This window comes from Branchiostoma belcheri, unplaced genomic scaffold (genome assembly GCF_001625305.1).
Source record: "Branchiostoma belcheri isolate BF01 breed outbred unplaced genomic scaffold, Haploidv18h27 scaffold4, whole genome shotgun sequence".
NCBI classification, from domain to species: Eukaryota; Metazoa; Chordata; class Leptocardii; order Amphioxiformes; family Branchiostomatidae; genus Branchiostoma; species Branchiostoma belcheri.
The window spans coordinates 7,100,334-7,114,664 of NW_017804020.1; the positions used below are offsets into that span (position 1 = coordinate 7,100,334).

A 14,331-nucleotide genomic window follows, 5' to 3' on the forward strand; every position below is an offset into this window, starting at 1 on the left:
TATTACATGTATGAAAGTTCACACAACCTGTCATCATTTGCCAGGTTCTACTGTTTGCCGTCATCATTGCGTTCATCTATAAGAAGATCGGGAAGGCAGAGGGGATGGAGGAAGACGCGCTCGATGAAGACGAGGAGTTTCTACCTGCACCATTAGATGCTAGTAAGTGTTCTTGCTTCATCGTCATCATCCATCAAAAATTCAGAAAGTGGCTATGACCTCACCGTGGCGAGAACTTCTCAACTCATAGACACTATCAACACTAGGACTGATAGATACAAAAAAGCCCAATCCCTTACATAGCGTCTCTTCTAAACAGTACCAAAATATAATAGTACCACAAGTTTGCCGGACCGTTACTTCATTGTAACCCAGGAACTGGTTCATGATGACTGTACTTCTATGTTGATAACCTTATTATAAGTTATACAAGGTATTATTAAATTCATTGAGCCAAAATGTTTAATCTGATGATTCAGACGTGATCGCAATTTGTATTCATATCATTTTTATGACCCTACTATTCATTATTTATGTTGTAAACAAGCATTCAGGCTTGTACAGTAGGTCACGGCGGCTAGTCATGCTGTTGTTGATACAAATAAACCAATAAACACAAACACATCCTCATCGGTCGAACATACTGGTCGAGGTTATACCGTCCGTATACCTTTTTTGTCCTTCATGACGGCGGACACCAGGGCAGACCCTGATGTCTCTTTCAATCATTGACAATAAAGTGTGTGGTCTTCAAATCCTGCATTTTTAGTGAGTTACCGCTGAATTAGCCTCTCGGCATGTTTGTCCGAACGACTTGTCCTGCCAGGGCAAGCTTGCGTCATCGCACTACTGACGAAATGGGTTGGAGAGAGAGCCATAGGGCTGTTTGTTTGCTTGTTACCCTCCATGTAAATGGGGGGTATTGTTTTTACTCCGTTTCATGTTTGGTCTGATATCTGAAGATCGGTGAGAAGGAACTGTATGATATTTGGCAGATTGATGGATGGGGCCTTGGAGATTGTGTAGGTTGACTTTGAGCACCTGGTGATTGACCTTGGTACTGCAGTTTAATTTTTTTATTCTATTGTTGGCACGTTATGGTCTGTGTGTGCGATGCTAAGGTAGCATGTAGTTGTGGTTACAATGGTTTAGTGATGTAAATTTGGGCCCCCTAGCTGTTTGCTTTGAACCGGAATTGCTATCTCAATGTCAGATTGTTTGCGTTGAATGATCTCAGAACCCGGTGGATGGTTGGCGATCATTTTTGGTATGTGGGTAGACGCTGATTGTCTTTGCGTTTTAGCGTGCATTAGCAGGTTGTCGTAGATTTGCATTGCTTATTTAAAAGGATTTTCACATTTTCACCCCTATTTCATAATAGGATGGTCTGTTTGACCCCAAATTGGTACAGAGTGTTTTTGTTTATACCTCCGGCCAGCTGGCAGGTCAGGCCAATCTATTTTTACCTCCAGACCGCCTCTGCAGGAAATATATCTTATCTTTAATCGGTCATTCAGCAGGGAACTGGGTCATCTGTGGTTTGTTAATATGTTGTGCTTGAGAGGTCATTGACCTCAAACAAACCATGGTAACAAGACACTAAACGCCTGCACATGACAGCTTGGGCAACCCCTTCCAATACGAAGTGCCACAACAAAATTCTTAAAGGATAGACATCTATAGACATCTATCATTCTGCTGATAAAAACAAAGTTTGACTCATAATATCTCTATTAAAATACACCAAAAGATTACAAAATAACAAGCTATTTCATGGAGGGACGATGTCTACGACTTCTCCTTGTTAGATATGTTTTCTCTATGGTACATTATACACTGCTCTTAACATTCTCGTGTGTGTACCATCAAGTTTCTTACTCTGGTCTTAGCCTTTTTGGCGACGTCTCAGGGAGGAGCCTAATGGTACAGTATTGTGTGCAGTTTGCAAGAATTCTAGGAATGGTACAGGCATTTTGTCCACAGGAATGGAATGTCCACAGGCATGTCTCTGACCCACATCTATGCCCACATTCCTGGAAACCCTTGGGAAGACCTGTCTGCCCCGGATGGCCCTGCTTTCTGTAACCCCGGGGCTTGTTCACTATATACTCAGGGGAGGAGTGCACTGTATCTGTCTAGACTTAACATTTACCAAGTCTTCCTCAAAATCATCAAATGATGGTAGTGCCATGCAAACAATAACCCTAACAATAACCACCGTCGCCATGGCAATGTATGCTTTCATTGCCAGTCTTGTTAAAATTGCTTTTTGCAGAAAATGTACGAGCTCCAGCAATGCCGCACTCATCATCAGCCGCCAGCAGAGCAGCAGACCTGGCCACGGCGCGCGCCTTGCGACTGAATGAACTTCGGATGAGCACGATCCTTTGGGACGTCTTTAAACACTTTCTCGCCGTAGCCGTGGTGTTCTACCTGGCCTTTAGCAGCATGGACACCCAAGGGTACTACATGGAGAAATCACTCAAATCTCGGTTTCCGACATTCAGAAAGGTAATCTTGAGCCTTTTTATTACTGTGTGATATAGTATCAAGCTCATCTGCGTTGTTTTTCATGTCCTTTATTCTTTATTCAATATTCTTTATTGTTAGTAATCATAGTACAATGTTCAACTTTATTCCAACACAAAGAGTACACATGGATCGAATTTCGAACGACCACTGTTGTCTTCATCATTATAATGAATGACCAATCACTTCCGAACGTAAACTCGCGAGAGTTTCGGTCAGAGACACGTGACCTAAATCGCACGAGACTTGACGCCAGCAATTGATCAAACGTGCTGTCGGGAAGTAGTCGGCCTATCCAAAAAACGGAAAAGACGAGGATTTTATACGTGTTTCTTTTATACTTGCTCAGTCTCAATATGTATGACGTTGACACATACTGCCCCACGCATTAACACATTTGCATCAGTATTTCATACTTTTGGCGTTTAAAACAGCACAGAAACAAGCCCGGCCCTATATTAATCCATTATTTTTTGGTGGTACCCAAAAAATCAGCCCGGGATCCCTTTAGTAACCGTTCTTCGGTATTTATGTTCCATTAATATATTGGGACGTCGCCTCAACTTGTATGTAGATGAGTTAATAGAATATTGGCTGTGAAAATTTCTAAATATGCACATTTGATGTAGTACGTTGAAACAATTCTACCCCATAGCATGCTGATATCTGCAAAAATGCGATGTCACTGACAGAAAACGGTCGCTTGTTTTTTTTTATCGTAAACTGGTTCTAGCTATTTATTGACGGTATAAAAGGCGCATCACGCAGCTTGTTTTTGGTCTATTTCAACGAGACATGACAGTGAATGTTATATCAGACAAATTTCCTTATCTAGAATATTTTTGTTTTTAAATTATTGAAATTGCATTGCGTTTGGATGTCTTTTGGGGCACCCTTTTTGTTCATTTCTTTGGCTTATATCTCATTGCTCTGAATATGACTATAAAATTTTATGTCATAGGTTCATACGTTTGACAAGTTCTGGACCTGGTCCTACACTGAACTGCAAAAGGGTCTGTTTGCTCGGTCTGGCAGCAAGCTGCTCGATGACCAGTCGTACAGAGTTGGAGTTGCTGCAATCAAACAGTTTCGGAGTCGGCAAGGTATTATGGTTGTATTTTTTATGTCATACCGGGACCGCAATAACGTTCGATGCAGGTGTTCCGGCCCAGCACTGCATTGTACGGGCTGTACCGCTAGTAAATCCTAATAGTTCAAGGTTCAAGGTATTGTAAAAAAAAATAACCAAATTGATTGATTTTTTATTTATATTTCATATTTATTGAAATTGCAATACAAGTGGGACATGGGCAGCTATTGCTGGTGTTGTGTCCCACACATAGAAACAAATACAGGACAGAAAATATTAATTGAAAATTTAATGAAGTTAAGTGATGAAAGTCGTGTAAAGTGCCTTTCCCAAGGGCACAACATCAGTGGCATGTCGAGACTCGAACCCGGGACCTCTTGGTTCTGAGTCGACCACTTGGTTCCGAGCCGTTGCGCCACACGACCCCACTAAAATAACCAATACCTGTATGATATCCTATGCTATTGTATAAGTTTCGTTATGTTGCGCTCAACAACCATTACGGCATTTTTGTCTGCACATAGGTATCTGCCGAACTAGTGTTGCTACCTTTCCGCACTGCAAGACAGACTACTCCCTGCAAAAGTATCAAGACGCGGAGTTTGGCGTAGGGTGGCGCTCGCTGTCTGATAACAGTACATCAAGCTTCGCACGTTCTATGATGTCACCCTGGGTCTTCACACCGGGATCGTCTCTTCCGTACAGTGGGCGTGTGGGCACCTACACTGACGGAGCGTACATGTTCACAATCGGCACCGATGCTCGTCAGGCCGTCCTCACTATGAACCATCTACAGGAGCATGGTTGGCTGGATGTCTTTACAGAAGCGATAGCGGTCGAGATAAACGCATACAATGCCAACGCCAACCTATTTGCAGTGATCACCCTTCTGTTAGAGTTTGTAGCAGGTCGCGGAGCGAAAACGTCCCAAAACATCCACATGTTCAAGTTGTATTCTTACGTAGGGACGTCGGGGCAACTGAACATAGCATTTCAGGTATGATGATGTAGCTACTGTAGTTCTGTCCAAGAATGATTCTACATGCTCTCCTCTGTACTCTCTCTATTGACTGGCATTCAGAAACTGTAATATCCCGGGTGCCACTCTTGGCATGCATACTGGTATGATACGAAATTATGATAATACTGTTTTCGGGGATAAAGTGCTGAAGCAATAGTCAGTGGCTAAAACCACAAATTCTTGTCTTATCATAGACAAGCAAAGTGTCTGATATATATAGAATACAACACGGTGTATTCCGTATCGCCCGAGGTACCAGCCCGACCGCGCGTCGGAAGACCGGAAGGGCCGGGCTGTACGCGTTAAGAACCCCCGGGCCGTACCGCTAGTTATCACACGGGCCGGAACACCCGTATCGAACGTAATCCCGGCCCGGGTAGGACATAAGTACTGTTACAATAATACTAGGAGGCCCGAAATATTGTAACGTGTCTGTAAACTTACACCAGGGTTACGAAAGCTGTCCTACCGTTTGTATCTATTTGATGCGTAAAAGAGAAGACAAGAAAAGAGGGGAAAAGTAGTAGATGTCTGCCAGAGTTACATGAAATGTCCACCTACCTAAGGGTATGATCTTCTTTATCTTTTTGCAGATGTCTGCTAGAGTTACAGAAAAATCCGCTTACGTATACCCAAGAATATGATCTTCTTTTTCTTTGTTTTACAACAAAGACCTTAATTGACACAACATGTGCGAAAGATGTTTTAAAGGAAGTCCACTTACCCAAGAACCTGATCTTCTTTTGCCCAGATCATTTTTGTCATCTTGTTCGTACTGTCGCTGATCAGAGAGAGTAGGAAAGTGGCGCATCAGAAGAAGGGATATTTCCGCCAGCCCTGGAACTGGCTATTATTCCTACGACTCCTCATGTGCATTGCAGTCATGGCACTGTTTGCTGCCAAAGAGGTTATGCGAGGCAACTACGTTGACCAGCTAAAAGATGTTGAAGGTATCAGTTCATATTACTTAACCATAACACATTTGTGTTGCTGTTTTAGATGTGGTGCTGTATTGAATGATAACTTTACGAATTTCTCATAGCCAGTTTATATTTCATGTTGATGTATCATAAATGGTGTTGAATAAAAGATGATTCGATGGATTTGTCATGATTACCATTTTTTAAGTAAATCTCGTATTACATTGAAGATAGCGTAATTGCTCTACAGCTAAAATTAGTGTATGGCAACTTCTTTTGGTCAACAACAAATGTACGGAACCACTATACACTCGTCCACAGACAATGTACATTTTGTAGAATGGGATGAGACTACTAGTATTTAATTTCACAGCCATCCGTACATTTTCTAAGGCTTTGGTAGCTTTAATGAATGAGGCCATGTTGATTTGATCATATAGATGACATCCGCGTGCGCATGACTTTCCGTCCGTTTCCAAAATAAAGTTTTCGACCATACTGTAGATCGTACAAAGCAGCTGCAAAATGAGCAAATATATGCCATTATTTGAAAAAAATATTGGAAAACTTAGTAATGTAGAAATCTAAATATATTCAAAAGAAAAAGGAAAAAATGTGAAGAAATGAAAATGAAGAGTGTCTTATTCTCCATACCATACTCTGTGTGGTGTTCAGCCTTTATGAACACGTAGACTTCATAATGATATCGATATGATATGAATCTTTATTGCATGTTCTTGCTCAGATGGGCAAATGCACAAGAGGATATCCAGTATGTAAAACATGAGTATTTCATACTGGTACGCTATATTCTAATGCAAAGTGTTAGGAATCTATACATTACAATAATACTATAGCCTATCTATCATCTACTGTTAGTTGCCCTTTCTTCTCTCTTTTTGAAACATTTGGAAACATAATTATATAGTTTGTCTAGTGTACATTCGTTCTTGTATGACATTAAGTGTTTAAACATGTCCAGCTTTGACATTTTCTTACATAACTTGTCTAATTGTAAAGTATCGAATAGCTCTTGGCGTTCATCTTTGTATAATGTACAGTCAAGTAGGCAATTCTTGCCTAAAATTTTTTTATTCGCACGCTCGCATCAGTTTTGCCCCCCCCCCCCAAGGATGTCATCCATATAATCAAATTAACATGGCATGATATACAATCCTACCACCATGTGTTTTTTATGAGACATAAAATTCTTTCTTCTTGACAGGCCACTTCATCAGCTTCCGCAGCATCGCGATCGTCAGCGACGTCTTCACGTCATTCCTGGCCATCCTCGTCTTCGTCACGACGCTTCAGTTCATGTCACTCCTAAGTTTTAACCGCCTCATCGGTGTATTCTTCCACACGCTACGAAATGCAGCTCATAAGATCGCCACCTTTTCCCTCATGTTTCTGCTCATACTTGCAGGTGGGTGCCTTCTGCCAACATGTTAGTATGTGTACATTTTGAACCACTAATCGCAATGCTTATGCCCGATGTCAGTGTTAAACTTTACCATTCAGTGCTTCAACCTGATGATGAATATATATATGATGTATAAATATTGTGCATTTCCTTTTACACGGCTCTGTATGATCAGCAAAGAGTGACCCTGCTCAGAAATGTACAGAACTCAGTAGGATCCATGTTTGATTTCCAAATTTTTTCTGAACATGCTTGTACCGACTTATTACTTAGAGGTTCACCCCTCGTGTGTTCAGAAAGCAATAGCAACAAAGCAATTTCAAATCTTGACTCAAACCTATATCGTCAACACAAAACGGATTTTAATTGACTGGTTACAAAACTGCTTACAAAAAATTCAATTTCACAGAATCCTCCATTTTTTACATTTGTTTTAAAATGTGATGCCGAAACACCCGTATCAGATGTTATCGCGGCCCAGGCATGCCCAATGCCCAAAAGTAACAAGTTATTTGAAGTTATTATGCTCTTCTTTCGTACTTTTCAAAAGCATGGCAATTTCTAAAACAAGTACACGACGCGGTTTTAGATACAATTACTGCACGAAATTGTACCTTTAAGCACAACTCAAAGCATACGTAAAGGTACACGCGCGGGGAACAAACGGAACCTTTGCGGATGTTTTTAGGCGTGCTTAGAGAATTAATTTTTTTGCAGTGAATATACTGACACTAGGACGTGGCTTTGCATAAAGGTGCTTCTCAGTAGAATCGGCATGTTTTAAGAGGCATTAAGGAGGTCATGTATATCAGGGCACCCCAGCTATTACTTAAAAGAGACGGTGGACGATATAAACTCCCTGGCACTTTTGATCAATTGCTTACGTCACGCATAAGTAAAGTCTCGTGTCACGTGTCTGTAACCATAACTCTCGCGAGATTAAGTTTTTAATTGATTGGTCATCAATTATCCTGATGAATTCGGCAGTGGTCGTTGAAAATTTGATCTCTGTGTCACTTTGTGTTGAAGTAAAGTTCAACTTTTTACTACTACATGTTCATCTTGTCCACTGTCCAGCGTTCAGCACCACAGGGTTTCTGGTGTTTGGAGCTGAGGCTGAAAACTACATGTCTTTTCCATCATCCGCCAAGACTCTGCTTCTCCAGATGTTCGGTAACATAAACTACGACCATGAGATGTCCCCAGGTCATGTCTTCATCAGCCGGCTGTACTTCCTAAGGTGTATAGCCATAATTGTGTTGTTTATTAGATCTGTAGCTGTATCCATATCATAGTATATTGGTATATCCACCCTTCAGCTAACACTCTAGCTTTGTAGCTACTTGTGTATTCAACCAAAAGTTCATATTCCAAATGCAACTAGACAAACCGTCCATCGAAAAACTTTCTCTGCTATAACTAAAAAGCGAGGAGAAATTGAATACACCTAATGACAGCTTTATTATTTTTACCGAAGGAAAACATATTGTTTTTGCTACGTTTCTTCTTCCTCTTCTTCTTCTCCAAACCAAAAAGGTCAATGACCTGAACCAGACTGCCTGTTATCATGGTAACTAGTGTTGGGGTACATCATGTTGCAATTTTATAGCAAGAGGGATTTAGACACCTGTCTGATCATATATATGAATGTGTTTGAGTAATAATTAAAAGAGCAGACTATATGCGAAGGTAAACATTATGCATTTGCTTTGCAAATGTTACTTTTTTTATTTGTTATCTGTTATCGTATCTGTTAGTCATGTTTTATTGTGACCTGTACTAAGCATAGTGTTGTCAATCAGTTATTACGTCAAACAACCTGTCCAACTTTACCCTTTGCATCTAACTTCTGTTGTAGTTTGCCCCTACTGTACTTTGTTTTCCAGTCTGCCTTCATTATAACATCCTTGGTTGTATTTACCAATTTGAACGTTTTTCTTATTTTTTGTGTGTTCATTTGATCAAGTTTCAGATGTATATTAGAAGCCATCGCGCAATCTAGAGCCAATTCCAAGTCAAGTTTGTTATTGCCATTATTTTGAAGTTCCTTCTATTCTTTGTGTTTGTCTAAGAAATGTCACCGGTTGCAATTTTTTAAAAGTATTTAGAAAAGTGAAAGGCATTCTAAGTAGAATATATTTTTACAGGCACTTCCAAAATGTTTACGAAATATCAACAAAATTATTCCAAGTAGTGTATACACTTTTCTAAGTACGTTTGTCATATGTCTGTTAAGTCTTGACCTGTACCTAGCCCGTCGTGGCATGAATGTACAATAAAGGTATTTCATTTCATTGTTATATAAAAACCCTCTTGGTGACTTGGAATGAACTCTATCTATCGTTTCAATTGTGGTGAATGGTGGGCAATAAAACTTGTCACTACTACCATTTATTATGTTTACCGAAGGAAAACATATTGTTTTTGCTTAGTTTCTTCCTCTTCTTCTTCTCCAAACAGGGACCCCTGACCTGACATGATTTGTTGACGTCTGTCACCATGGTGACTGGTGTTGGGTTACACATAATGTTGCAATTTCATGGTCTGCTCTACTCCTGTCACCATAGACTAGTAGTACATGTATGTGAATGTGTTTGAGAAAGAATTAACAGAGCAGACCATGTCCGAAGGTAAACATTATGCATTTGCTTTACAAATGTTACTTTTCCAGTGTCATGTTTGTTTTCCAGTTTCGTGGTAGCGGTAGTGATTGTTCTCTCCAACATGTTCGTGACCATACTGGACGACCAACTGGCTACGTCTAAAAGCAACCCGGGTGGGCCCGGTGGTGATAGCGACATGGGTGACTTCATGGTCAACAAATTCCTGCAGTTTATTGGGATCAACACTGCATCTGTGCCACCTAAAGGTATTAAACACGACAAATCTCTTTTATAGTTCAGTTCAATTTGTAACAATACAGTTTGTATGCCACATGAAGTGTCTCGGTGTTCACAATTAATATTACGCTCAATATATTACACAAATTTAGAATCATTTTGACTGTTCATTTAAATTTCTTCGCGTTTTGTTCTTTTCCTTCGGAACTGATTTTGTCATTCTACGATATACGCTAGAATCGTTTTCAATTTTTTTACAAGTTTGTCCACAGCAGGTATATTTTATGGATGTCATCATTTTCATTAATTTTTGCCTGATTTTGGAAAAAAAAAGTTTTTTTTGCCCTCTGACAGTGGTCAACATGCCGAAAATGGGCAAAGACGTCTGTTGCCATGCCGGAACGTGGATGGCAGATAAATATGAAGAGAGGAGACAAGACAAGACTCTGATTTAATGTTTTGTCTTTTACTTTGATGCAGTGATATATTTCATTCCTTTCATATGTGATGGTGACTGTGCATATGTGATGTTCCCACTAAATTAAAACCATTTATACGATGATTAAACTTTCATTTTTCAAAGTTTTACAGTGAGAAATGGATGTTGTAATAGTTGGCAGTAATCTTAACACAATATAGGTATCGTTTCTTGTTTTTTGTCCGCCTTGTTTTTTGTCGCCCTATCACATTAGATTTGGAGTCTGCGAAGGATGTCATCCATTGAATTTACTTGCTGTGGCCTTACGGCATATATCTCATGTTGCAGTTGCTTCTTACGATTTACAGTAAGGTTGAAAACCTTTTTGGGAAACGGACGAAAACTCGGAAACGCTCGGATGCCATCCATATAATCAAATCAACATGGCCTTATAGATCTTTATTTAAGAGCATATTATATTTAGGCTCCTAATGGTATTCCTTTTTGTGTCCATACAAAGTCAATGGAGACTGTACTGATGAAGTGGTGGCAATGCAGTTATTGGAGCTTGAGGACAAACTGGAACTTACGCTTAAGAAGATCGCCAACATATGAATCCGTCAAAGGAGCAGCTCTTTTATGTATACGTAAAAGATTTCTATGTACAAACTAAGTTATATAATAGCCAATTATAGCATTAGACATTATGTTGACGTATACATGTACAGTATGCAACTATGATAACAACGAATAAATAGATTACTTTGGACAAACAAAAGTAGTGGGATAAATTAGAGCATTAGACATTATATTGACGTATATAGCATGCAACTATGAAAATTATGACTAAACTAGTGGGATACATTAGGGCATTAGACATTATATTGACGAATACAGCATGCAACTATGAGAACAACGAATAAATAGATTCCTATGGACAAACTAAACTAGTGGAATAATTATAGCATTAGACATTATGTTGACGTATACATATATAGCATGCAACTATGAGAACAATGGATAAATAGATTCCTATGAACAAACTAAGCTAGTGGGATAAATGAGATCATTAGACATTATATTGACGTATACAACATACAACTATGAGAACAACGAATAAATAAATTCCTAAGGACAAACCAAACTAGTGGAATAATTAGAGCATTAGACATTATATTGACGTATACATGTACATGTACAGCATGCAACTATGAGAACAACGAATAAATAAATTGCTATGGACGAACTACATGTAAACTAGTAGGATAAATTAGACATTATGTTGGCGTATACATAATATACAGCATGAAACTATGAGAACAATGGATAAATAGATTCCTATGAACAAACTAAACTAGTGGGATAAATGAGAGCATTAGACATTATGCTGACGTATACATATGCAGCATGCAACTATGAGAACAACTAATAAATAAATTGCTATGGACAAACTAAAATAGTAGAATAAATTAGAGCATTAGACATTATGTTGACGTATACATGTACAGTATGCAACTATGATAACAACGAATAAATAAATTCCCATGGAAAAAACTAAACTAGTAGAATAAATCAGAGCATGAGACGTTGTGTTGACGTATACATGTACATATACAGCATGCAACTATGGGAACAACGAATAAATAAATTGCTATGGACAAACTAAACTAGTGGAATAAATTATAGCATTAGACATTATGTTGGCGTATACATGTACAGCATGCAACTATGAGAACAACGAATAAATAAATTCCTATGGACAAAATACATGTAAACTAGTAGGATAAATTGGACATTATGTTGACGTATACATATACAGCATGCAACTATGAGAACAACGAATAAAAATAGATTCCTATGTACAAACTAAACTAGTAGAATAAATTAGAGCATTAGACATTATGTTGACGTATACATGTACAGCATGTAACTATATGAGAACAACGAATAAATAAATTCCTATGGACAAACTAAACTAGTAGAATAAATCAGAGCATTAGACATTATGTTGATGTATACATGTACAGCATGCAATTATAAGAACAATGAAAACGTATTCATTAGGGAAACAACATATAATCGAGCATGAGACCAGTTAACTGTCGTGTTTGCTAGATGCACTCCAGACTTAGGGATATTAGTGTTCGACATTGACGCATTCTTTAAACACGAGTTATCTATCAGTTCATTATTATGTTTACCGAAGGAAAAATATTAAGTTTGCTCTGTTTCTTCTTCTTCTTCTCCAAACAAATAAATGACCTGCACCAGACGTCTGTCACCACGGTAACTATAGTGCTGGGTTACACCATGTTGCAATTTTATAGCAGGACGGATTTAGACTCCTGTATGACCATATATATGAATGCGTTTGAGTAAGAATTAACAGAGCAGACCATATGTGAAAGTAAACATTGTGCATTTGCTTTGCAAATGTTACCTTTCTAGTTGATGAAATGTGTCATGGTACGTTAGTTATCGTGCGATATGATCGTTCTTGAATATGTCATTGTACTTACATTCAATTTTGAAATATTGTACTTCAACCAGCATAAAGAACATATATCCTACATACAAACGAAGAAACAAGCAGTGATTTGCTTTGTTGTTATGTTGAAAACGAAATGCCAGAAGTTGTTGTAAGTAAGTTTTCCAGCGTTTATTTTAATGTCTACCTTTCTGCAAGCTAGTAAGCTCAAAACACGTTCTCATATGTTGGTATTGGGCCAAATGTACGAAAGGGCTTGGACACAAATTTGATGTATTAAGTGTAATTAAAAAGATATCTCATCCTGCATGGACTGAAGCAAAGGCTAGAACTGCAAGAATAAAGTACATAATGTGCGCTGGATATAATAGTATATATTTTTGCATGGCGACATCTTGATATAACAGATACAACAGTTGGTCATATCGCTGGTTAGTAAACCAATCGTTGACATATATATATAGGCGTAACAATAAAAAAATTAAATAAGCACTAACCGACGTTAAGTAACACAGTAAGCGTAGCAGATATGTGACTATTAGTAATACCTAGCTTAGTTTAGTTATTCCTAGCTTAGTTTTGTTTGTCTATGCATAAATGAATAAAGAAACGAACATACTACAAAACACAGTGTCACTCCAAAATTCTTTCAAATACTTTTGTATTCGAGCAAATTTTAGTCATTTAGATTTCATTCTTGATGATTGAAATGTGTAAATGTTACCGCCAAATTGATATATTTTCCATACTTACGTTACAACGTGTGGAGATAAAGCTGATGAAGCTGTATATTAATAATATAATAGTATAATAATCGAGTATTGAAAGAAAGCGTAGAACAGTCTTTTTTTACTCAGATATATACATATATCGATATCGAGAGAGAGCTCAGAGAGAGCGCGCACATATGGGTTATACAGAATGCGTAATTCCAGGTAAGAGGATGTCAGGTTAAGAAGCAAATTTGACTTTCAATGGGTATTAACATGTTGTACATACGTCGATGAAGGTTAGACATCCAGGTAATAAGATACGCCAAAAAGCAGTTACTCAAGCAACTGGATATGGTTTTGGAAATGGTCAGACGTTTCAGGTAGCATCCGCTACCTTCCGTTAGTAACACTGGCGAGATCTTAAGATCGACAGGTTTATAACATATTAGATACATATATTGTATAACACACATCATCATTCTACATACTCTACAAACAAGTCCAGTATAGCCGTTATAACCAACAGATTCACAGACACACGGCAGCCAACTATATTACACCGAACGACTTGTTGCACACAATGCTTGCACATCTAAGTTGTCACATAGAGCCACTGCATTCATCAGGTTCCTCCATACATCCTTCTTGCCATTTTCTTGCAGTTTCTCTGAGGTCATGCTGATTTGATCATATGAACGACATCTGCGCGCGCGTGAACTTTCGTCCGTTTAACCAGAATGATTTTTAGGCCACTGAATAAAATCGTACGAACAAGCGGCAAATATATGACGTAAATTTACGAACAAATATTGGAAAATGATACTAATGTCGTAGGATTCAAAATCAATTCCACGGGAAAATAAGAAAATGTGGAAATGATGTCATCCAT

The 14,331-nt window shown here is 38.5% G+C and overlaps 1 protein-coding gene across 1 annotated transcript in view; it reads left to right on the top strand.

Annotated features, from left to right (window-relative positions):
• Nucleotides 1-14,331, top strand: part of LOC109477089 — a 185,930-nt gene that overhangs the window by 91,821 nt on the left and 79,778 nt on the right. The window contains 8 exon segments of the mRNA XM_019778129.1: nucleotides 45-162; nucleotides 2,276-2,511; nucleotides 3,491-3,632; nucleotides 4,144-4,616; nucleotides 5,392-5,590; nucleotides 6,786-6,986; nucleotides 8,061-8,223; nucleotides 9,674-9,868. Coding sequence (XP_019633688.1) covers nucleotides 45-162; nucleotides 2,276-2,511; nucleotides 3,491-3,632; nucleotides 4,144-4,616; nucleotides 5,392-5,590; nucleotides 6,786-6,986; nucleotides 8,061-8,223; nucleotides 9,674-9,868 — 1,727 coding nt within the window.